The sequence below is a fragment of the Balearica regulorum genome, chromosome 26 (assembly GCF_011004875.1).
Source record: "Balearica regulorum gibbericeps isolate bBalReg1 chromosome 26, bBalReg1.pri, whole genome shotgun sequence".
Lineage (NCBI taxonomy): Eukaryota > Metazoa > Chordata > Aves > Gruiformes > Gruidae > Balearica > Balearica regulorum.
In genome coordinates, this window is record NC_046209.1 from 2,776,326 (window position 1) to 2,800,504 (window position 24,179).

At 48.4% G+C, this 24,179-nt stretch overlaps 1 protein-coding gene across 10 annotated transcripts; it reads right to left on the bottom strand.

Moving 5' to 3' along the window:
- Window positions 1-763: 763 nt before the first annotated feature.
- Window positions 764-23,719, bottom strand: SCAMP4 (secretory carrier membrane protein 4). Of its 10 annotated transcripts, none has more exons than XM_075776330.1 (9): window positions 23,657-23,710; window positions 20,171-20,381; window positions 15,682-15,752; window positions 15,186-15,241; window positions 12,261-12,389; window positions 9,024-9,180; window positions 5,784-5,885; window positions 4,705-4,822; window positions 764-3,989 (listed from the first exon to the last, which is right to left on the bottom strand). In XM_075776330.1, the coding sequence occupies exons 4-9, from the start codon at window positions 15,190-15,192 to the stop codon at window positions 3,813-3,815; spliced, it is 690 nt and encodes a 229-aa protein (XP_075632445.1). In that variant the 5' UTR covers window positions 15,193-15,241; window positions 15,682-15,752; window positions 20,171-20,381; window positions 23,657-23,710; the 3' UTR covers window positions 764-3,812. The 10 variants fall into 10 exon arrangements, with proteins under 10 accessions (XP_075632445.1, XP_075632439.1, XP_075632442.1 ...); XM_075776324.1 differs by lacking the exon at window positions 23,657-23,710 and adding an exon at window positions 22,866-23,160 and having other exon boundaries at window positions 15,186-15,244; XM_075776327.1 differs by lacking the exon at window positions 23,657-23,710 and adding an exon at window positions 21,172-21,658.
- Between the last annotated feature and the right edge of the window lie 460 nt (window positions 23,720-24,179).

Consider the following 24,179-nt stretch of genomic DNA (forward strand, 5'->3'; position numbering starts at 1 on the left):
ATATTGAGGGCCTGGAGCAAGAATTTGAGCAAAAGCCATTTCATCCTCAACACATCCCTGGCACAGCAGCGCACGGCTGTAGGAACCCACTGCCGGTGAAAGCGAGATGCTGATGGCTCAACAGCGGGTACCTGGCACGAGGCTTTTGGAGATAAGGAAGACATTGAGATACGCAGATGTCGTATCGAGCAGCTGTGATGAAAACGGCTCTTTTAGGATTCAATATCTGCTATGGAGTGGAACTGGGGTATGAAGCCACAATATGGTAATTTGGGGCAATAAATTCAGCTACGTGCTAAATAGAGCGATTCAACTCACCTTCGCTGTCAAACCACCCGTTTACTCCAGGGATAACGATCTCCTTCTGGGCAATAAACCGGAGAAGGCAGAAGCCAGCGCTGGAAGGGGCCAGTACGAGTCTCTGTGCTGCTAAAGACAGGCCAGGAAAAAGACCTCGACCCCAGTGCTCAGGAGATGCGACTTTCTCACCACCACCCACACCGCTGCCTTCCATTCCCTTCGTTAGAAAATAACGGCAGCACCTTTGGTGAATGCTTATCAGGCATCTGTGAGAGTACGAACCACGGCGTGCCACTCTCATGCCAGTCCCCAGCGCAGAGGGTGAGCTTCATCTGTAAACGTGCTGTTCTTTTAAGGAAAAAACAACATGTGGTGGGAGACTTTGGAGGAAAATAGAGATTTCGCCATTTCCCTCTGCCAGATAACTCCGGTTACCTAGGAACAGACACACTTCTCTAATGTGGCCAGTTCTTCTCATCGAGCACAGGATGAGCATTTATTGTCTTGTGATCAGGAGAAAAAACACAAACAAAAAACCAGAGCTCCACAAGTGACATGAAACATTGCACACACACACGCCACGTGATGCCGAACAAAACTGGGAGCCAGGTCCAGGTTAATGGTGTTAAGCAGTCTTAGAAATCTAATGTAAACATTTAAAAACATAGAAGTCCAAAAAACCAAGCCACGGTAGTTCAGGCAGCGTGTTGAGTCAACTTTCTGGAATTACGGTTACTGGCATCAAAGAGGATGGAGGGGGAATGAGAGATGGCAGATCCCACCCAGAGGCTCGTTTATGCTCTGTAGAGATCTCGGGCAGTGTACGCTAATGGGGTGCGATTTTGGTGTCTGGCTCCAAGCATTTTGGTGGGCAGGCTCCTAAGTACCCCCTCTCCTTGCACCAAGCATTTTCAACATGACTGAACGTGGATGCTTCAAAACAGCCCCCAGATTATCCAAGGGGAAAAAGAAAGAAGAAAAAAAAAAAAAAAAAGAAAAGATAAAACCAGAGAAGCAGGATGCAGAGTCCCTGGCAAGGGATCTCCAACCTGACACAATAAAAAAGGACAGACACCAATCACACTTGAAAAATTTTGGCAAGAGGCTGAGGATGGCGAGGGGCAGGGGCGGAGGGAGCGTGGTACATGGGTGCACCATGTTCTGGCTTCCAAGTACGGCAAACCTCACATTCGGCCCCGCTAACCTCCCCTCACTCCCCTGCAGTGCAATCGTATTTCCAGGGAGTTAATCAACAGGCAGTTCTTTTATCACTCTCTAATGGCAAGCGACAAAGAACACTTAAAATTACGCTTGACACAAGACAAAGGCACCTAAAAGCTTGACAACGCAATCAGGTCGTGTTCCGTTAAGAAGGCTTCAAGCGTTCGTACTTACAAGCACATTGCACGCTCACAAGAACAAAAAACCAAAACCAACCCCTTGTGTTTGGAGCACGTTAAACATCCCAGACCCAGCAAAAGGCTGGTTATGCAGCAGGGCACCAGTGTTGCTTGTAAACGGAAATTCAGGGAAGCTCTGCCCTCTGATTCGTGTTTGCTTTCGCTTTGGCCCTAGTAACAAAGGTGTCATGCAGACTCCAAGCTGTACTTCACTTAGTATTTACAGTATGACACAGGAACAGTTAATAGAGCAAATGGGAAGTTCTGTAGGGGCAATGCAGAAGGAAGAGTTCTCCTTCGTGAACTAATATTTTATTAGATAAGGCACATGTAGAGACAGTTTTCAAAAGTTGCAGATCAATTCCACCTAGCTAGGACAACCTCCCTGTCCCTTTCCAGGAGCCAGTTTTGTTTTCCAGTTACTCCGTGTGAATTTGGAGTGACTCCGCTTACACCGTAACATCTCTGGCGTCCCATGCGGGGCACCAGCCAGGCAGGCTCTGGGTCTGACCCGCGGGGTGCCTGACGCCTCCCAAGTCTCTGCAATGGAGCACTCTGTCCTTCACCGGATCGTCGGCTAAAACTTTCAGAGCCAAAGACTTTGAACACTTATGCCCTATAAAAATATTGGGAACCGACCTCCCAGTTTTGGGGGGAAAAAAAAAAAAAATCACAGCAGGCTGTTGAGGGAGAAGAAAAAAATACAGTCTTTGCTGTAGGACACAGGGGAATCGGATGGCTCAGGCTACAGGAGTCCTGATGTGCATGCACAGAATGGAGATGAACGACAAGACGGATGCTAGCTCCCAGGGAAAACAATCCCTCCCAACAGCTTTATCCTCTCTTTAGAGATTCTTGCAGTTCTCCAAGAATCGGCTCTCTCCCTGCTCGTACCTGGAAGGAAAGTGCTGCTGGCTACGCAGACGCAGACCAGGTCTGCACAGCTAACCTCAGTTAGGAGGACTAACAAGCTTTCCTGGGTCTACCAGACCCCACTGCATAATGTTTGAATTTCAACGGCATCTGTAGAAGGCAGAATTAAAACCATTCATTGTAGCAGAATTATTCCCAAACCACACCAGGGCCCCAGCACTGAGATCAATAGTTATCTTGCATCCGGCTACTGGCTGGGAGCCCAGAAAAGAGGGTGTCCCAGCAGGGCAAGGTATGTCCCACGGGGCATTTCTTGGGTCAGCACGCAACCTGGATGCCACATAAGGAATTAGATGGACAGAGATCTTGTGCTGTCTACCTGTAACAGGGTGAACATCACCCAGGTAGCCCGGTATCAGCCAGTGGGCTTTGAATCAGGCTTTTAGCGAGCAATCATTAACCAAATGAGATGACTCTGTACCTTTGAAGCACACAGATCTGGCAAAAACTTTTGGCAGCAGGGAAAGCAAGACTTCTAGCACAACAATAGCCCTAGCCAGGCAAACAAGGACTCTTGTGGACTTCACATCTGAACAACACTCACCCACAGCAAGCACCGTTATCTAAAGGATTCTCCGCCAGAGAGCATAGCAAATGAGGTTGTAGATTTTAAAAATACCTTCAATATCACTAGTACCAAATAATTTAGGTGTTGCATTTCCCTTAGAGTGAAAAATTCCAGATTATTCCAGATATTCCAGGAGAGTAAACACCAGTTGCTACTAATGCTCTGATTGCGTTTGTTACAATTACGGATGACTTGGCGGTGTGCTGTGCACGTGACGAAAACTAAGCAGGGAGGCAGGAGAAGGAACAGTCGTGGTAGTGTTCACCGTTGTGGGGAAGTCAGCCTTTTTCACATCTGGTCACGAGGGGATTCCCTCAAGCAAGGGCAGTGAATGGTTGGTTCTTCAGTCTGCAACGAGGCAAATACTGGTAACTCAATGCAAACAAACAAACAAACAAACAGTCTTTCTGATGAGGCCGTGCAGAGCCCCAGAGATGGCAAGGGCTGACAGCACTTATCTTCTGCAGTGATGAGGAGACAAAAACTGAAAAAAAAAGGTCCCCAAGATGACTGGGGTGCTTGGGGGGGGGGGAATGCAAATGATCTTTTCAAATAACAATAATAAAAAGACCAAAAAGAAGAGAATCCAGGCAGTTTGCAGCTGTTGCTGCTTAAGGCCATTGGTTTCCAGGGGGATAGTTGGGCACTGTGGGATACTCTGGCAGGCTGTTCCCAGAAAAGTTGCTGTACTGGGCCTCCCTGCTGGGGGGATTCCTCCACGTGCCGCTGTTCCACTCGTCCTGAGCTTTCTGAAAGCTTCCACCAGCCCCTCGGTAGATTTTATGTACCTAATGGATGAAAGAGAGAAGAAGAGGAAAGTCTGCAACAGGTACTCACACCTCTTCCTCAGAAGAGCTACAGTCACTTAGGTACTGTAGCATGTATTTGTTGCTCTCTCTGTAAAAAGGTCTGTTTCCAAGGAACAAAAGCACTAAAAATGTAACAATGCAGCGAACAGAGGTGCAAATAGATAATATCAACCCAAGACTTGAACCTGTTTCAGCTGCATGCCTGGGATTCAGGCTGGGGATCTCGCAGCAGGGCAGCCAACCCAGCCCAGCGGGCTGACACCTCTCTAAAACTGACAGTGCTGCTTCAGCGGGGCTTCTGCCATCAGTCTACCGAAGCTTTCTGGACAGTCCTACCTCCAAATCATTCTTCCTGCAGAGAACCAAGGACCGCTTCCCATCCTACCACCCAGTCCCCGCTGCAGGCCATCTTGAGATGCTTCACCTTTACCATCAATGACCATCCCAACGAGCAATGAAGCTTGCTTGGAGTGACATAAAGGAACATCGCCACATGAAGTGGTGACAACATCCAGCCCCAGCTGTCTTGTGTTATCTGGATTTGTCCTCTAGATACTCAGAGAGACACCAACTGACTACGCTATAAAACCTTTAAAAGCGGTGATGGCTTACAGTGGCTGCTGAGCTGCCTGTTCACGTTATTGCGATACAAAGTGCGGATACTCCAAGTCACAGAGACACCTGAAGCACCTACCCTTAAAATGCAGATGAGCATTGCAACCGCCGACATTGTAAACATAATGGCAGGAAACAGCATGAACACGGCAGCTGCAACATTGGTGCTAAAGAAAGTAATGGCTGCCAACCATCCGCTGGAAGAAACAGAAAGAAAGAAACAATATCATTATAGCTGTCTTTTTTAAGTGTCATTATCAGAAAAACTGTTTACTCATACCCAGAAATTACAAAGCAGCTTTAAAGCTCTTGAAAATAAAAAGAACAATGGAGAAAATGGAGAGAATTAAATGCAGCTCAGGCAGGTATTTCCCCAAGATCTCAAATCTCGCTTGCCAGCATCCCTCACTAATTCAGTCTCAGATCTTTAGGGGACAGCCAGCTACACAGACTTTGGGAAGAAAAGATTTATTCCCAAGGTGCTTTTGGTTGTACACCTAGAGACCAGATCTGGGAACAGGGAACACGAGAGTCCTTCGATTTACACTGCATCTCTATTCCTTTGATGGCAACAACCAGGTAGGGCAACTGGAGAGCATCAGCAGCTAAGAAAACAAAATGTATACGGAGTGCTAGGACTTTCTATTATTTGTAAGTTCAGCAGGAATTGCTCTCAAGTCTCTGGAGATAGAAAGTTAAAATGCCAAACAATTATAACATAACCAGGGACAGACACTAAAATGTCCTAAAATAAATGAGACAACTCTCACAATACTTGCTCTATAGGCCAACAGTGAGTCATCAGGCACAGCTCACCACGTGCTGCGAATAATTTGAGGGCAGTGCTAAGAGAGGACCAGATGAATCTTGAAATTGGCTGGTTAAATGGCAAAAAGAAATGGACATTGTAGGAAGGTGCTAAAAAGAACAAGCAGGTGAAGATAGCCGATTTCTGCCAATACAGCAATGAAAACAGAATTGTGTACTCCAAGAGCAGAAATAATTACACCACAGAGGAAAACAGAAAGCTTCTTCCACTCCACCCTGGGCAGACTCCCACCAGTTTCTCAAAAGTTCATGGAAAGAGCCCGTAGCCTGAAACTCTCAGGCCTGGGAGCCGAGTGCTCAGCTGTAAGACTGTAGGAACATCCTGCTTACCAAGCTCCCCATCCAGAGAAACCAATCGCCTGCAGGATCGCGAGAATAAACTGTGCACCAAAGATGAAGAAAAAGGCCATAAAATTAAACGAGCTGTCCGACCTGTAAAGGAAGAGAGAAGTTAGGGGGAGACCAGCACCTCACATTGCTTCACACTGATGTCTGACCCCATCACGTATGAACCCTGGAACGCGGTATCTCAGAAGAGATCCCTCTACAGCTATGTACTTTGAAGGCTACTCCTCTTTCCCTGGCAGTGAAAGCACGCAGGCCCATGAATCATCAGTGCCTAATCTCTTCCAATAAGCCTGGCTCCTACAATTGCTCTACCAAAGTAATTGCATATATGATGACACATGAGGAGAGGCAGTCTCCTGCAGAACAGACAGTGCCTGAATCATTTCTCTGACCAAACATCTGAAGGCAGCACAGCCTGACACCTGCGCAGCTCAGCCATTGGCAAGTAGGCACAAGGGGGCCTGAACGCTGGCAGGCATACGCTAAAAGTGATCACTGAGCACACGAATCCTGGCCGGGAATGCCTCAGTGGCTGCTCGTCATCACACTTACGTGCCCACAGTTAATAATCCAGCACTGGGACGTGACAGGAGGAAAACCAGCCACAAGAAAAGCGGGTGGTACCCTGTCCGGGGAAATGCAGAAGCACGCTTTCACATCTTCGTGGCCTCCACGTCTCCAGTATGTGGTTGGGAGGGTCCTGAATATGTGAGGTCCTTTAATTTACGTAGGTATAACAGACTGCATGAATATGATCCCAAACAAAAGAAGGCTGTCCGGGTACGTTCACAGTCTGTCCCTCATGGCTGCAGTGGGGCACAGCACTGCCTTGCCCGAGTTTTGGCTCTGCCACAGAACCGCAGCAGAACACCTTCATCCCATTAAACCAGCTACGTCAATGAGCCAGCCTTTCACTATAAGCCCTAAAACTCCCCAAACTATCATTTTTAATGATACAAATGATTCCCATTCTCTCAGGAACTCAAAGGGCCCATGATTTACCGAACAGTTTAACAAAAAACACTTCAGCTGCTTATAAGGCAGCTTGGTGCAAGGTGGAGTTTACAAAAGAGCTCCAGTCATTCCCAGCTCCTGCTCAAACCCTGAACGTATTTTAGTGTTTATTATTTAAATTATTATTACTTTCACATTCATTACTATTATTATTCTAGCCCCTGATGCCTAAAGAGGAGATGAGGGAGCAGGACTCCAGGCTCTAGAGAGGTCAGTGCAGTGGACAAGTCTGAGACAAGTGGAAAAGCCCCCAGCCAGACCCCTGCTGCTCTGAGCCGCCTGCATTGGTGCGGGTATCTTCCATCTTTGACAAGATGGCCACAGAGACGCTGTGAAAGAAATTTGCCATCCCTGAGTATCCTCCAGATCTCCCCCCATTCAAATATCACCTCAGAGTACAGCAATATGAAAGAAATACTTTAAACATGGACTGCTCACAGTAGTGCCTATCATAATCCAATTAACAAGGATTGGGCTTGAGGCTGAGCCTTTAGACTCTTGCAACTGCGACCTGAAAGGGCTGGAGGAGTCTTCATTTGAAAGGATCTGTGGGAATTAGTGAGGATACACAGAAAAGGTGATTTCTGATCCAGCTTTCTGGTGCAGATTTGCAACAGCTTTGCCCTAGCGCCAAAGCTCTGCAGCTAATTTAATTTTGGATGCAGATGTATGACGAAGGTTTTACGAAAGCATCCTCGCAGTACATGATGCCAATACTGAAGGGTGGCCTCTTCCCAGAACAAGCGTAGCAAGTGGGTCTGACCTCGCTTTCTTAAATCACGGCTAGCTGAGATCCCACAAGAAACAGCGCTGCCCCACTGCTGTATTTTTCAAGACTCTTCTACAACTGATGTCCAAGTCAACGATTTCTGGGCTTGCCAGTCTGTCCCTAGGGCTTATTCTTTTTTTAACTGTAGAAGTCTTTACACAGAGTAACCTCAGGGACCTTTCAGTATTCAGTTGCATAAACACATACAAACAACATTAAAGAAATAATTAGAAACGTTCCTTGTGAAGCCCAGAGGAGGAGGAGTAATTTTTCCCAGACTTCAGAACGGAAACTGCTCTTTGAACAGGGCTCTACCCGGCACTCAGAGCCCTCGAGCTTCTGAACTAGGGATGGGGACAAAACCCCAGCCCCAGAGGGCAAGAGTTCAGAGCCGGTATTTTCATGTCTTTTAAAACTTTCCTATGAATCCAAGCCAGTGGCCTTCCGTTTCCATCAGAAATAATCCTCCCCTGTACTCCATGATATTTTAAGTACCTCCAGTGCGTTAACTGCCCAGTGTTGTTAGTATACAAAGCATAAATTCAGAAGAGCATTTAAGCAACTAATTTAGAATGTGCTAAATAGATCGGACCCGACCTGCCAACTCCCATTTCTATCAGCTGCTTTTGCTGTTATCTAAACCAACTCATCACAGAATCTGGTGAATAATCAAAATCCAGAGTATTCTTGTAACGGTGAACCAGAATAGAGTCCAAATCCCTGAGTGGTCTGTGGGGTCTGCTGGTGACCCACAGTGCGACATTGCGCAGGTCCTTCCCCTCCTCTGTGTCTCCTCTCCCTGCATCAGGCTGGAAAACGCTCAGGACCTTCACAGCTCCAACAAGCATTATGCATTAATGTCTCCATAATGCCTCGTGATCCACAGCAAGCATAAGCAAATGCAAATGATTATTAATTAAAGTGCAAATGTAGGATGGCTTTAAATATTTGTGGAGTTTCAGAAGGACTCGCTCTGGGGAACTGCTTTTATCTAGAAAGCAAAGCAGCCAAGCTCTCAAGTATCTAGAGACAAAAAACAGAAGAGTTCTCAAAAACTAACAACTTAATAGTCTTCCATCAAAATAAGCCTCAATGAAGCTTTACCAAATTAGTATCTATCTTAACGCTATACTGATACGAGGGTGCTGCTAAGCTTGAGACATTTAAGTAAAATATGGATGTCATCCTCATGGAAGTGGCAAACTACTCACTGCTGCTGCTGCTCACATCCAATCCTCGGCAGGTGACCCTCAGTCCTACATGTAGTATTTAAAAGCAGCCACATTCTTCTTCGTTTCAAAAGTAAACAAGACATTCAGCCATCAAGTCCTTAATCTTTATCCCAGACAGACAGATCTCCATAGGGACACTCCTCAGTAACAACACATCTCTCTCCCAAAGGAAACAGAAACAAAACTGCCTCATGGGTGTCTACTTACCGAAAGGCTTTGTACGCAGGTCGGAACCAGCAGACGTAGCCGCAGGGACTGAAGAGGATAAGCCAGAGAATGGCCAAACCAAAATTGACCCCATAGCCTCCTCCGATCCACCATGCTAGGCACGCAATTATATTCACTACCAGTGTGATGCAGTAAACTGTAAAGAGGGCAGAGGAAAGAACATGAGGCTGTGCAGTTCCACGTCTTCATGCAAAAAAAGAAGCAACAGGAAGGGTTCATGCCGCAGTGGGAAACTCAAGCCCAATAATGCAGCCGGTCAAAGCGAGTCGCAGGTTCCTGCGTGACCCCAGGAGCCAGCAGCACAGACACGTCCATCTCCAGAGGCAGTGCTGCAGCAGAGGGGTGAGGAACCTCTTCTGGGATCTGCCAAAGGATGGGGAGCTGGGTAGCGACCGGTGTAACCAATACAAGCCTCAGGCCAGTATTATTATGAATGATGAGCAAGGTTCAATTCCCATTGGTAGCAAAACCTCTTTGAGAGGAGAGTGGTGTAAAACACTGCCCTGCACCCAGCCTCAATATCACTTTGGTCTCTGTGTTTTCTGAGGCTGCCTCAGGAGCTGTTACAGAGCCAGCATGGTGCCTCGTGGGCTCGGTCTCTGCTTCCCAGGGCCTCTGAGGAAGCCTGGAAGTTCGCTTCAGGGCTTGTAAGTGCTGCCTTGAGCAAGGGGATAAGCAAACTCCAATCAGGCTGAGAACACAGGGCCACAGGGGTGGCTTAAAGGCCCTTTCACATCCCTGTTCCTGCCACTCTGATAAAAAGGAACAGTTGACAACGGTCCCCAGAGCGCACCAGTGCTGCACTAAGTAGATGTGCATGAAGTGACGCTGCTCCCCTCTTTCCCTGAAGGTCAACATCACCACAAAGCAGGGCTGCACATTTCCTAGCATTCTCAGGCTGAGCTCAGCCCCCGTGCCAGGGGCTCCCCGCTTTCCTCCCCGCGCTCCCCTCAATACTCCAGGAACTCCCTGCAGCTGTCCCTGCATCCCCCCAGACTCTTGCATTGAAGAGGCTTAGCCCAATTACAAGTTCATATTTTGGAAGACAGGTAGTAACTCTTAAAAAAATTTTGCAGTAACCTGTATCAATTAGCACAGATAAAGAGAAATGAGAAGGTAGAGGGCCCAAACACAAAAGACCCTTGGGTACCACCTGGTGATGAACTCACAGTAACGCTTTAGACCCTGGTCTCATTTATTCAGGCAAAATTAAATCTCTGACGTTCTCTTCATCCGCGGTAAGCGAACATGCTCTGCACATTCCTTGCTTCACTACATGTGGCGGCTCTGCAGCACGCCTGCACATCACTGGCTTGTCCTCCAACGCTGGTCTGGCCTCTCCTCCCAACAACTCTTCTCTTTCCTCCTCTTGGCACAGACTCATCTGCCTTCACGCAGCCCAGGGCCTGCTAAACAACTACAAATTTGTGTGGTTCTAGAATAATATTGACAACACGGTCGGGAGAATCTAGCGTGGAAAGCGTCTGGACCCAGCTGCTTCTTCTTATGTACACGAGGGTTAAAATAAAACATTGTTTTACTACAAAGAAAATTTCTTCTGACTGGTTAACAGCAAGGCTTTATATGCAATGGTTTGGATGTATCTTAATATTGGTGGGAAGAAAGAATTTTAATTATTTAAATTTCATTTATACAGCAATTAGCTGTACTTCTCCAAATTTTTATTTTCGGAAGTCATTTATTTTCTGAAAGTTGCTTAAAAAACCCCCACCACCAAGCCAAGAGCACCTATAAAGTTTTAAGGAACTTCTGGATCTCCCTGCACCTCAGGTAAGAGTTTGTTCTCCAGTAGTGGGAGCTCTGGTACAGGTTTCCCCAACTCACCAGCCACCTTAATAAAATATTTACATCCAATTAAAGTAATGAGCGTTCAACCTTCTAGCGATGACTTTTGTATTTCTATTTTTAACATCAGCTTTTTCTTGTTTACTGCTTTCCCTCCAGATGCGTCCCTGTCTCCATCCCATCCCAAAAAATTGGGGACACCCTAAAAGAAAGCGTGCTGCAGATGGAAATTTAAAACTCCTGGAGAAAATGCCAGGTCTCCTCAGCTATGCTAGACGAGTTGCCCAAATGGCTGGCGCCTTTCCAGCCTGCCATTGACTTGAATGAGAGACGCTTTGTTTAGGAAGAGTCGCAGACAAAGGCAGCTTTACAGCATGCAACATTTAACCAGTTAGTCTGAAGGGACAAGCAGTTTCTTCAGGCAAGAAAATTACAGAGCTCATTTCAGCATCTCTAAATAACGAAAGAACAATGGAGTGATAGATTATGCTATTATTTATGCACACAAATCTCTCTCATACACACATCCTATGCATCTGGAGTAAAAGCCATGCCACCAAATGCATATCTGGCAGAAAACAAGCTTTCCTTCAGTGAGAAGGGTAAATAGGATGACAAGCATTTGGGGAAAAAAAGATAAGCAAGGCAAAAAGATTTTTAATCTTCCAAAGCATTCCCTGTGGTTCTCTAGGCCTGCCACACCATTTTTCATCCAATTTCATTCCTTGGAGAAGAATGGTCAATTTTCATTACTGGCCTTTGAACGGCTAAGCCAGCCAACGCAAGCCAGGAGGTCTGTTCGTACAGAGTATCAGCAAATCACCAGCTGTGACCAAGAGGATCAGCGCCCTTCTCCAGAGGGACGGGGAATACTTTGTGGGTTATGGAGAGCTAAGGAAGCCACAGCGTACGGCTAGAAGACACTGCCTCGACTGGGAAGGGAAATCTGTGGATGGTACAAACAAGGGGTAATTTTAGCCTTCCTACAGCAAGGTGGGGAGAAGGTAGCAAGTAAATGAGCCACATTTATTTTCTTGCCTAAAATTCTCCTATTCATCTTTTTTTTAGGCGAATTGGGAATTACTTTAAGAGGACTATATTTGGGAGTAAAACATCATTTGACATTAATAAAGTTATCAAATGTGGTCTGCTTTTTTTCCTCCTCAAATTTACTAATAGACTTTTCTAGCACTGATGCTCTCTCCTTTCTTCAACAGCAGCTCTGCGGCAAAGATACAACGCACGGCAGCTTAAAATTTAGGCATAAAGTTATATTACAGTATTCTAAGAGGAATCATTGTTTCTCATCAACTAATTGCAGTCAAAACTTTGAAGCACAAGTCATTGAGATCTATGGTTTTTTACTACACATATATGTTTTTCCGAGCACAGGTTTTTTATTCGACTTACAGATCCATACGTGGTAGATTCTCTTCACCAGAGACTGATAATCGATGGGAATTTCATCAGCAAAATTCTGGTAGAAACATGGTTTCAGAGGAATAAACTTGGGGAGCGGCGGGAAGTTATTCACCTTTTCTACAACACAGAACACAGATATTAGCTGAATGCAGAAACATTCTCATATGGCCGAGCAAGTGCAATACCCTCCACACCCTCCCAATACACACTGTGGACTCCTGCGGCGAGGGGACTCACAACAATCAAAAGAGAAAACCATCGCCAACTCTGGCCATTTACGTTACTCACTGCAGCATGTTCATCCTCACCCTGGACACCTAACATTTTGTTCTCCTCCTTCAGCAGTGGACATGACATTTAAACTAGCACATGGAAGGCTTAGAGCAAGGAATAAAACTGAGCTAATAAGCAACATATGGATTTGATACCTTTACACATCAGCATGAAGTGGTGTGAAAGGTGCTGCAGGACAAAGAAAAAAAACCCTTAAAATAAGCTCCAGGATGAGGTTCCCCGGGAAGGGAGGAGAGACCAGCAACGTCTGGGGGAAAAGGCTGCACAGAGGTTTTTAGTTAGAACCTCTCAGAAAACCAAAGCAAGAGGAGAGCCTGACGATTGTCCAGACAAGCAGGTTTACCTTCAGACACAAGCTCTGAGTAGGCGCATGGATCAGGCCTTAGGACCTGTAGCAAATACGTTCCTGCAACAGTACGAAAGGGTGCCTTTGGAAAGCATCTCTCAAACTGGAATTTAGTACTCGGAAGTCATCCAGTTCAGGGAAGGCAAGTCAGACGTCAGGGATGATTTTGTTGCGACAAGACTCATGACTACGCCCTTTTTTCTTTAAATGTCAAGTTTTTCCTGTGAGGTTAAGCCCCAGGAAAAAAGAAAAAAAGAAAAAAAAAGCTTTGCATTCAGATAGAATAAATCAAATGCTGACAAAAGCGGTATGGTGAAGAACAGCTTACCTTGGGAAGAAATTATGTTTTAAAATCAAGTAATTAAATGCCTAAATCCTCTGCATTTAAGCTGCTGTCAGCTTCTCGACAGACACAGATTTGTCTGTGTATATATGTGCGCCTGGATGTGCGTTTCTACATGTTTGGGAATGTTTGCTCTTGCCTTCCAGTGCTGATTAAAGTTTGATTCCAGGGCATTGTGACTAATTGTCTCTAGTCTACTTCAGCCCCAGTAAACAGAATTAAAAACAACCAGAGGAAGAGATGAAGAATGTCCTGGGAAAACCTCCAAATGGCACAGGAGACGAGAGGAAATGTCTGAACAAGAACTGTCAGCACAAGAGTTCCTCTTCTCTTGCCATTATCTCTGTGAGAAGATATTTTGCAGGAGCAGCTTCCTAGCTTCATTTGAAGGTTGGCAGGGAAGAGTCTAAAGCTGTAAGCCACGCTTTAGGTAAGAAAAGGCTTTACTTCGTGCAAAGGAAAGGTCTATTTTCACACAGAAAATATGGTGAGGATAACACCCACTGCGAGTACATCAGAATTAAATATGGAATGATGTCTGAAGTCACCAGCCCAACTTGACTTTTCAGTAGACTTTTCCTTATCAAAACAAGCATTAAGTCTTCTGCCCCTCCCCACCCATCTCCTCTAAGTGCATTTTACATTAATTCAGATGCCCCCTAAACCTGGTGTTAGTTACTGGATAACACCTACTGCTGACCCCGTCACACATAGTGCTGATGTCCAACGGCTGCTTTCAAAGTCCACAGGAATTTGGACTTCTTAGCACTAATTTTTTTTGCTATAAACACCTAATGGGCTTTCTCCTGGACAGTCTGTCTCAGCAGCCTACAAAAGGACATAACAAAGGAAAGAAAGGAGGCACAGCTTTTAAAGCTAAAGAGACAGCTCTCTAGGGACGTCAATAAGACCAAGATTAAACGATGGTAGGTTGGGGTTTTTTTGTGGGGTTTTTTTGAGGGATGAGGAAAATTTTGTTCTGTCCCTCTTCAACAGCTGAAGCTGCAGTTAGTTACTTTGGTTCTGCTCTCTTCCATTTTCTCTCTCTCCTACAGTACAGATCTGTCAGGGGCAATAGAGCTGCTGCCAGCCTCTAGTGCAGAAGTCCCCAAATGGTGGGGCCAAGACCAGCTGGCCTGCTGGGCATCAGTCACCGCAGTTTGTCATTTTTCAAGCTCACAAAATGCTCCAAGTACTTCCACAACTGTTTGCTAGGTACACAGGGATTGGGATTACACCCCTTCTCTGTTGCTGCCCAGCTGCAAGGAGCCAGATGACCACTTTTTCCCACCCAGAGACCCTGTAGTTTTCAATTGTTCTGGGTTACCTCCAAGAATAGACAAAAGAAATTAAATGAAAATATCCTCTTTCACGTCTGACTGCATACCTTGGAGTGCACGGCATTCCCATCAAAGCTAGGATCAACACATTAGTCCAGCAAGCACCACCCCTGCTTTCAGAAACCAAACCATATTACCAATGAACAGCAGCTGCATGCAAGTCCCTGACTTTCTCTTATCTTAAAAAAGCTGGGAGGAATTTCATTACTAATTTCACTACAAGTAAAATTAAGGCGTATTAACATCAATAGTACAGCTAGGAATGCTGTGGAAAGCTGTTTGGCCTCTGAAAGGAAGGAGTTCTTCTCTTGTACTTTTTTGTGAATAAACTGCATCCTCATAAAACTTCAAACAAGTCACACCTGAGCCTGTATCACTAGAACAGTAACCTCAGCTGACAAATCTACAGTGGATACAGTGCAAAAGTGAACGTGACCAAGGCAAGAAAAGAGAAGTAGCTTTAGGGATCACTAAGATCTCAGAAATGGACACGTCACATGCCTGTTGCATTACAGCCATCACAGCATTATGAAAAACATTCTCTGACACCGTTCTTCTCCCTACACTGCCATATTTTGAGGTGCTCTTACCTGCCATTTCGATTAGGAGCGTTCCTTGGTGAAGCTTGAGACAGATAACAACAGATCTACTGGAGAAAGAAAATCAGATCAGCACATGTCACTAACCAGCACCCAAAGAATCTCCTGGAATCAGGAGCATCTCTGCACAGCGTTTGACAGACTGCGAGCCCAGGGTTCCCGTTACAAACCACTTGTCTCCGATTGCCCAAAGTAGTCACGCTGGAACCTTAGAGACAGGATCGCGATTTCTCCATGTACGTATAAAGCTCCACCTCGTAGCATTTCATTCAGCACAACCCCACTGTCAACCACTTTTAAGGCTTGCATTATCCAGCAGCAAACAAACACGCTCTTAGTGCTACTGGCAAAGGCCAAGGATGCGCAGGCAGGCACTGCCAGAACGTGTGTACCTTCCAGCCGCAGCCAGACAACAAGCCGAGACAGACAGGTCCGGGTGGGACCCAGCAAAGCGCATACATAGGAAGAGAAATTTGTACGAGCTCACCAGATTTAATGCTTCATTTAGGTGCTGAGATGATTTGTTGGTTCCCGGCTCTCTGTGGACCTTCCCAACTGCTGGAACAAACAGATAATCACTGTTAGCTAGGAAGTAAACTGCTATTCAAAAAAAAAGTAAATCAGTGTGGTGGGTTGACCCTGGCTGAGGGCCAGGTGCCCACCAGAGCCGCTCTATCACTCCCCTCTTTCATTAGACAGGGGAGAAAAGGTAAAACTTACGGGTCGAGAGAAGGACAGGGAGAGATCATTCTCTAATTATCATCACGAGCAAACCAGACCGAACTTAGAGAGGGAATTCATCTTATTTATTACTAAGCAAAACAGAGCAGAGGAATGAGAAATAAAACCAAAATCTTAAAACACCTCCCCCCACCCCTCCCATCTTCCCGGGCTCAACTTCACTCCCGGCTTCAACCTCCGCCCCCCCCAGCGGCACAGGGGGACGGGGAGTGGGGGTTACGGTCAGTTCCTCACGCGGTGTTTCTGCCGCTTCTTCATCCTCAGGGGGAGGACTCATTGTTCCCCTGCTCCAGCGTGGGGTCCCTCTCACGGGAGACAGTCCTTCACGGCCTTCTCCAACGTGAGTCTCCTCCACGGGGTGCAGACCTTCAGGAGCAAACTGCTCCAGCGTGGGTCCCCCACGGGGTCACAAGTCCTGTCAGCAAACCTGCTCTGGCGTGGGCTCCTCTCTCCACGGATCCACAGGTCCTGCCAGGAGCTTGCTCCAGCGCGGGCTTCCCACGGGGCCACAGCCTCCTTCAGGTGTCTCCACCTGCTCCGGCGTGGGGTCCTCCACGGGCTGCAGGTGGAATCTCTACACCCCCTCATCCTCCCTCCATGGGCTGCAGGGGGACAGCCTGCTTCACCATGGTCTTCACCACGGGCTGCAGGGGAATCTTGCTCCGGCGCCTGGAGCACCTCCTCCCCCTCCTTCTTCACTGACCTTGGTGTCTGCAGATGTTCTTACATCTTCTCACTCCTCTCTCTGGCTGCAAAAGCTCTCTCTAACTGTTTTTGTCTTTCTTAAATATGTTATCACAGAGGCGCTGATTGGCTTGGCCTTGGCCAGCGGCGGGTCCGTCTTGGAGCCGGCTGGCATTGGCTCTGTCAGACACAGGGGAAGCTTCTAGCAGCTTCTCACAGAAGCCACCCCTGTAGCCCCCCCGCTACCAAAACCTTGCCACGCAAAACCAACACATTCCACCCCTCGCCTCTGTGAATCACATATTTAAGAATTATCATTAAAATATACATTCAACACAAAACTTCACAAACACTAATCACATCAACAAAGGAAAAGAAAAAGTATTCCCCACACCAAAATCAAAACAACACTATCACAACACCAAACAAGAGTGGACAATCTACACACAAAATCTACCTCTAGTCCCTTCACCACTATATCACTCTCAAATTACGTTCAGTCAATGTTTTGCCCGTTACCTCTTCCCATTACTATCCTTATCTCGATTTTCTCGTGCCCCACGTTGGGCGCCAAAAAAGACTGTGGTGGGTTGACCCTGGCTGAGGGCCAGGTGCCCACCAGAGCCGCTCTATCACTCCCCTCTTTCATTAGACAGGGGAGAAAAGGTAAAACTTACGGGTCGAGAGAAGGACAGGGAGAGATCATTCTCTAATTATCATCACGAGCAAACCAGACCGAACTTAGAGAGGGAATTCATCTTATTTATTACTAAGCAAAACAGAGCAGAGGAATGAGAAATAAAACCAAAATCTTAAAACACCTCCCCCCACCCCTCCCATCTTCCCGGGCTCAACTTCACTCCCGGCTTCAACCTCCGCCCCCCCCAGCGGCACAGGGGGACGGGGAGTGGGGGTTACGGTCAGTTCCTCACGCGGTGTTTCTGCCGCTTCTTCATCCTCAGGGGGAGGACTCATTGTTCCCCTGCTCCAGCGTGGGGTCCCTCTCACGGGAGACAGTCCTTCACGGCCTTCTCCAACGTGAGTCTCCTCCACGGGGTGCAGACCTTCAGGAGCAAACTGCTCCAGCGTGGGTCCCCCACGGGGTCACAAGTCCTGTCAGCAAACCTGCTCTGGCGTGGGCTCCTCTCTCCACGGATCCACAGGTCCTGCCAGGAGCTTGCTCCAGCGCGGGCTTCCCACGGGGCCACAGCCTCCTTCAGGTGTCTCCACCTGCTCCGGCGTGGGGTCCTCCACGGGCTGCAGGTGGAATCTCTACACCCCCTCATCCTCCCTCCATGGGCTGCAGGGGGACAGCCTGCTTCACCATGGTCTTCACCACGGGCTGCAGGGGAATCTTGCTCCGGCGCCTGGAGCACCTCCTCCCCCTCCTTCTTCACTGACCTTGGTGTCTGCAGATGTTCTTACATCTTCTCACTCCTCTCTCTGGCTGCAAAAGCTCTCTCTAACTGTTTTTGTCTTTCTTAAATATGTTATCACAGAGGCGCTGATTGGCTTGGCCTTGGCCAGCGGCGGGTCCGTCTTGGAGCCGGCTGGCATTGGCTCTGTCAGACACAGGGGAAGCTTCTAGCAGCTTCTCACAGAAGCCACCCCTGTAGCCCCCCCGCTACCAAAACCTTGCCACGCAAAACCAACACAATCAGCTGGTACACAAACCCCAACATCCCTCATTATTTTAATAATTGTGCACAACCCTTCTTAAAATGCAGATTCATTCTTCCTGTTATTGCCATTGAACATGACCATAATTCTGGAAGAATCAAATCCTGTAAAGTTTACTCAGCATTAGCCCTGTTGCTGATTTTGGCAGAAGCGATCATGCAGATGAAAGCCGCAGAGAGGCCTGTGCTGAGCTTTGAGTCTAACCCTTTTTTTGCTAAGGATAAAACCACCCCTACCTGCAAATCCCAGAATGGAAACACAGAATACCACAAAATGACCCTCTGAACCAGCACTGCAGGGTCTGACAAGAGTTATCAAGCAGGAAGGCAGCATAGACTAAAAACTGCCCCTACAAAAACGCAACAACCACCACATGCTGCTGCCGGCATCGACAGCAACCACAGCGCCGAGGTCAGAATAGCCAAAGCCCTCGGGATTTACGGCAGCTCATTTCCCTCTTCTGCACCTCTGCGCTGTCCTCCTGCGTGCCCAGCGTACAGTCTGGAGGTTGCATAGTTTACACTGGTGCAATTATATTGTTGGGGCTGTATTTCTTTTTCTTTTTAATTGAGCTACTCTAGCACAATCCTCAGTGGAGACAACAGCACTCTGATAAGAAGTGGGACCTGTACAGGCAGCTTATTTTTCCTGTATGGAGAGATACAGTTATATACCAGCTTAACTATGTTTACATTGAGGAGAACGTATTGTTTTGCCTGTGCCAGTCTAAAGAAAGCAACAGAGCAGGGATGGGAAAGCTGTGTCAGTCGTGAGCTACTCAGGGCTGGGACTCCCTGGCTAAAGGCTCATAGTGTCCAAGAGGCGTTTTATAACTTATGATTTAGAAATGGAAGCATTTTGATTTGCCTGTTTTGTTTTGGTTTTTGGTTTTTTAATATGTGAATAGAAAATAAAATATGAAGACAGTTAAGAATACAATTAAAACTTGGCCCCACCCACTGGCAGCTGCTCACAGCTGAGATCCGTAAATTTTAGGGGAAGAACAAATGACACATGAACACCAGTAACTCTAACGTGCTAAGAGAAAAGAATCTTTCACCAAAAGATGAGCAAATAAGTAAGGTCCTTCTGAAGAAGAGGATTATTTAGTTCATGTACTTCAGTGCCAGCTGCAGAGTGGTGGGAGGCGTCAGTCTGTCCACTGGAAAAGGGACCAGAAGGAAAGACCGAGGGACACGTTCCTGGCTTCATGGTGGCATCATGGCCAAACAGTAGTTCTGCTGTGCCCTCCCTTCTCAAGGAGGCAACTGTGGTGCTGTTGAGTGGCTTTAACTCAAATAAATAAATAAATAGAGAAAGCGGCATTCTGGTGATCCCCTCCCTTCTCGTCCTACACAGTTGTTCTCATTTACCTGCTCATTTCCTAATAAATCTCAGCCATGGTGTAACGCTTTGAAGACAGAGTACATTATCACACAAAGAAGCTACGACAGAAAGTAGTGAATATTCCTCTCTTCAGCAACCTTTGCTTTTATGAGCAATCTCACAGAAGTTCCTGGGACAACAACTGTCATTTCCCCACAGAAAAATGTCTCTTGCCACAGCAAAGCAGCATTAAGAATATTTCTTTCTGCAAAGACAAGAGCGTATGACCAAGTTTTACACTGAATAAAAGGAGTTCCTGAAATGTGTTGACCTTCCACTGGTTCAGCTGCACTGAGACTCCAGCTCTGCTCCCAGGGAAAGGTAAGGGGAAAGGAACCTTTCCCCCACGGACACCCACGGCTGCAAGCTCAAACTTTCCATGGGCGTGAAATCAGACTCCAGGATCTAACCCAATGACATTTTTTGTTCAGTGCTCTGAGATATACTTGCACAGGAGTCACTGTTTTCATACCTCCCCAGCTCACCACTTAATTTGGGCAGGATTTCTGCGAGCTCTTAATTGCAGGGTCTCGGGATAACAGGCTTCAGATGTACAGTCAGGGAAAAATCTTGTGGTCTTGTGAATAAAGCGAAGACATTGCTCAGTTTGGATGGCCAGCGGGCTAAAACTCCTTTAGGGGGAAAATTTTCCTGTGCTGCCTAAACACCCTCAAGTTCGGCTCCAGTTGTGAGATCCTGGCATAAGGAAATTCACAGCAAATACAGATAAACAGGTACCTAAACAGGTATCATGCAATACCAATATCATCCAACCACACAGGAATTTGTGGAAGATAACATCACATATAAATAAGCTCTCTATTCACTAACATGTTTTCAGTTTAATTAGGAATAGATCAAAATCAACATCCTGCACTCTACCGCAGCAATTTTTTCGTATATAATCCATTATTTGCGGAGGGAGGAAAAAACCACACACGCTAAGGAAACCACAACGTGAAGTGAACTTCCTTTTTCCACTGTGCTGATCCGCGGTCAATGAATAACTCCAAAGTTTACAGTCGAACGCGCATGACTCACAGGAGTCCGCTGGAGACAGTCAGGGCTTTTCTTCACCAGTGTTTCAAAGACAAAAATGCCCTGTGTCATTTTAAGAGACGACATTTTCCTTTCAAACCAAGACACGCATGCAAGCAGCACTGTTTTTCTAAGTGGACAAGAAAATGATTACTTGGAATGTGGCTTTAGCGTAAAACATATTTCACCATCTCAGGTTAGGAAAAGCTTGTGAAGATTTGGCATTCTGCTTGAGGTACATTATACGACTGCTCGTATGTTACTATTTAGTCCCCTTGTTTATTCTGCCTATATTAAAGAGTTCTAAAAGTTTCAGTTATTTCTCACTACTTCCTTCTCCAAAAAGAGAGAAGGGTGATAGGGGAAATAAATACAGGACAGGCCAAAAGAGGAGTGCTGACAGGGAAGTGGGAGAGCTGAACTCATTCCTGCTTTGCCATAAACCCACCCGGTAACCTGGGGCAAAGTCCCCTCAGACCAGATTCACAGGACACCGGCTCCTCTTGTGCCATCTGCAGATGTCCCAGCCAAACCCAGAAAAGCCTGACATCCTAAGTTTTCTCCAGCAAAATTCACCAGCTTCTGAAGGAAGATTTAGGGTATTTTCTCTACTGCTTTTACACATATTTTCACTCTGATACGATGGCTGTAGCGAGGCTAAAAGCTTCTATGCCGACCTGTACTCAAGGGTTTGATCTATAGTACTTTGCCAACAGCAAATCGAGGGGCAGGATCCATAAATAATGGCACCAGCAGAGGAACTTGCCAATGCTCCCTCCTAAAACAATGATTTAACGATTAGAGTACAAGTGGAATGAGAAGACCTGGGCACAACACACATCATCTGAAAGTGGTTCAAGTGAGGGCTAACACCACAGACCAGGTTTTCAGAAGTCACTTTACGCTGCAAGCCAGCAGACCAACACTAGACATTTCAGAAGAGCAAATGGCCTAAAAGCAAGGGCGTTCTGCAGGGATCTGGGAGACGTGGATTTGAAACCACCAGGCTCGGCAAGGAACCAACGCAACCTCCAGTGCTCCTGAGACAAGTGAATACCTTGCTCATACACCTCTCAGTTGCATTTAAAAAAGAAGTGGTGACTCTGGTTTTATGAGAAAAGGCTGGTTTTTCGTCTCGTTCAGATACCCAACTCTCATCAGGAACTTCCCAGAGAGCTCAAGGCAGCAGAGGTCACTCTGCAAGGCACCAAAATGCTTGGCTCAGCTTTATGAACCTAGACTTCGTATAGCTGATACAGTTTGTATTTGATAGCGTTTCCTCTCCTCACTGTGCGCTGCCAGCCCTCGCAGAGCGGGACACTGTCCCTTCAGCAACGCCAGCGCAATGCTTGCAGTGCCACGCTTCAGATTAGATGGGGTGACAAAACCAGCCAAAAAAGTCATTCCGAAAACCCAGCACGACCAGTGAGAATGGGGAAACTGTTTATGGCAGCCCTGCTGCTGCAAAAACACACAGGGAACAAGAAAGTTAGCAAGGGTTAGCCTCCTCCCACCAGTCCAACTGACAGCTCCAAGGTACAGGAGCTTCTTGGGGACTCCTGGCTGTAGAGGGTATTTTGTTGCCTCCCTCCCCCTTGTCTCCCATCTCCTGGAGCTGGTGAGAAAGCACAATCGGAAGCAATTGCCCTCAGCGCCTTCTCAAGCCTGTTTACACAGCCACATCTACTGCCACAGGAGATGGGCGGAAGCTTTAATTCAGGTACTGCGGAACCCACAGCAGACAAATATTAACTTTGGTACGACCTCTTTCTGCAGTAAAGCTTGGCCACACAGGGGCAGAACCGCAGAAGGCTCAAGAGCAAGAGACAAAGCACAGAAACACGTGTGTTCAGGGCACAAGCCTATTCCACCACTTGTCACCTACTTGGACTGGCCTCGCTGAGAAGACCTGGGCTGCAGAGAGTAGCAACATTAATTGGCCCAGAATAACACTAAATAGCAGATAAATTAATCCATTAATTACTTGCTTAATTTCTAAGCTACTGGGTCAGAGAAGAGTCTCTTGAGCTAGTTAATGCTCACAAAAAACTGAGACCAGAGAGGGGGAAATAAAATTACAACGTCCACGTTCTGTCTCTATCAAGGGCAATACGTGAAGGAGCTGGCACCCAAACCACGCACGTCAAAAAGCTTCACCCTCACTCCTCACAGTCCCTGGAGGATCCCGTACAGGAACTTCCCCAGCAGGAGCCGTGCAGCGGGGCTGTGCTCGTCCTGCCCCGAACACTGCGGCCTCATCCCCCTGGCCTGCCCTGGCAGCCGTATCCCGGCCAGCTGGTCCCACAGGGCCAAGGCAGAAAGCAGCCGTGAGAGGCAAATTCCCGCACGCCCCTCGGGGAGAGGAGGGGAGCGCAGCCGGGACGGGAGCAGCCCCGATACACCCGCCATCGTGCTCCATGGGGAGCACGGCACCCCCTCACCGCCCTCCGCCGGGGCTGCACCGACAGCGGCTCCCGCGGAGCTGACCCCAATCCCTCCCCCCGCCAGGGCTGTCCCCGATTCCGCCCTCACACGCTCCATCCCCCCAGACCTGTCCCCAATACCTCCCCAAGCACAGGCTCCCCGACGGCCGCTGTCCCCGCTACCCCCACGGCAGCTGTCCCCAGGGCCGTCCCCGTCACCCCCACGGCAGCTGTCCCCAGGGCCGTCCCCGTCACCCCCTCTCTGCCGCGTCCCCCCGCGCAGGCCCCGTTACACCCCCAGCGCTGAGGCAGCTCTGTCCGACCCCCATGGGCCGGGCCCGCCGCACCGCGAGTCCCCGAGGCCGCCCGCGCCCCCTCCGACCCCCAGCTCCCCCCCCCACTCCTCCCCCGAGGCCGTCCCCACCGGCCCACAGCCCAGACCCGCTGCCGCCCGGCCCGGCCCCGATTCCCCACAGCCGCGGCCCCGGCCCGGCGCTCACCGTGTCCCACCTCAAGGCGCAGCGGCCGGAGCCCCGTTCCCCCGAGCCCGCCGCGGGGTGCGCTGGGAAAGGAAGTCCCACCAATGGCCGCCGCCGCGGCGCTCCCGCCGACGTGGACTACACTTCCCAGCGTGCCCCGCGGCACGCCCCCTCCACCGCTCGTCACGTGAGGGCTCAGCCGGCTGCGGGGCGTGGGCTGAGGCGCGGCTGACTCCGCTACGGCGGCTGAGGGGGACAGAATTGTCGGGGGACGGGCGGGGCTTCGGCCTGGTCCCCGTCCCCGTCCCCGCTGGGGGGGCCTTGCCGCCCCGAGGGTGGGCTTGTCACAGCCCGGTCACTGGGCGGGTGCGTGGGCCGGGCCGGGGGCGGCCCCTGAGAGGTGCGGGAGCCTCAGCGGCGGCGCCGGGCCCGGGGAGAGGCCGCCGCAGGCGGGGAGCTGCGGCCGGGAAGGCTCGGCCCGGTGCGGGCCCGGGGCCCCATCGCCCTGGCCGAACCGTGCGGGGGGTGCCGCCCGCCCTCTCGGTGTCCGTATC

Bases quoted from the DNA above. Each gene is read 5' to 3' on its own strand.
- SCAMP4 (XM_075776326.1), bottom strand. The intron at 9,181-12,260 runs GTAAGTCGAATA...CCCTCTTTACAG, and splicing joins AATCTACCACGTATGGATCT to TTTACTGCATCACACTGGTA. The intron at 4,823-5,783 runs GTAAGCAGGATG...TGTTTCTTCCAG, and splicing joins TTCTCTGGATGGGGAGCTTG to CGGATGGTTGGCAGCCATTA.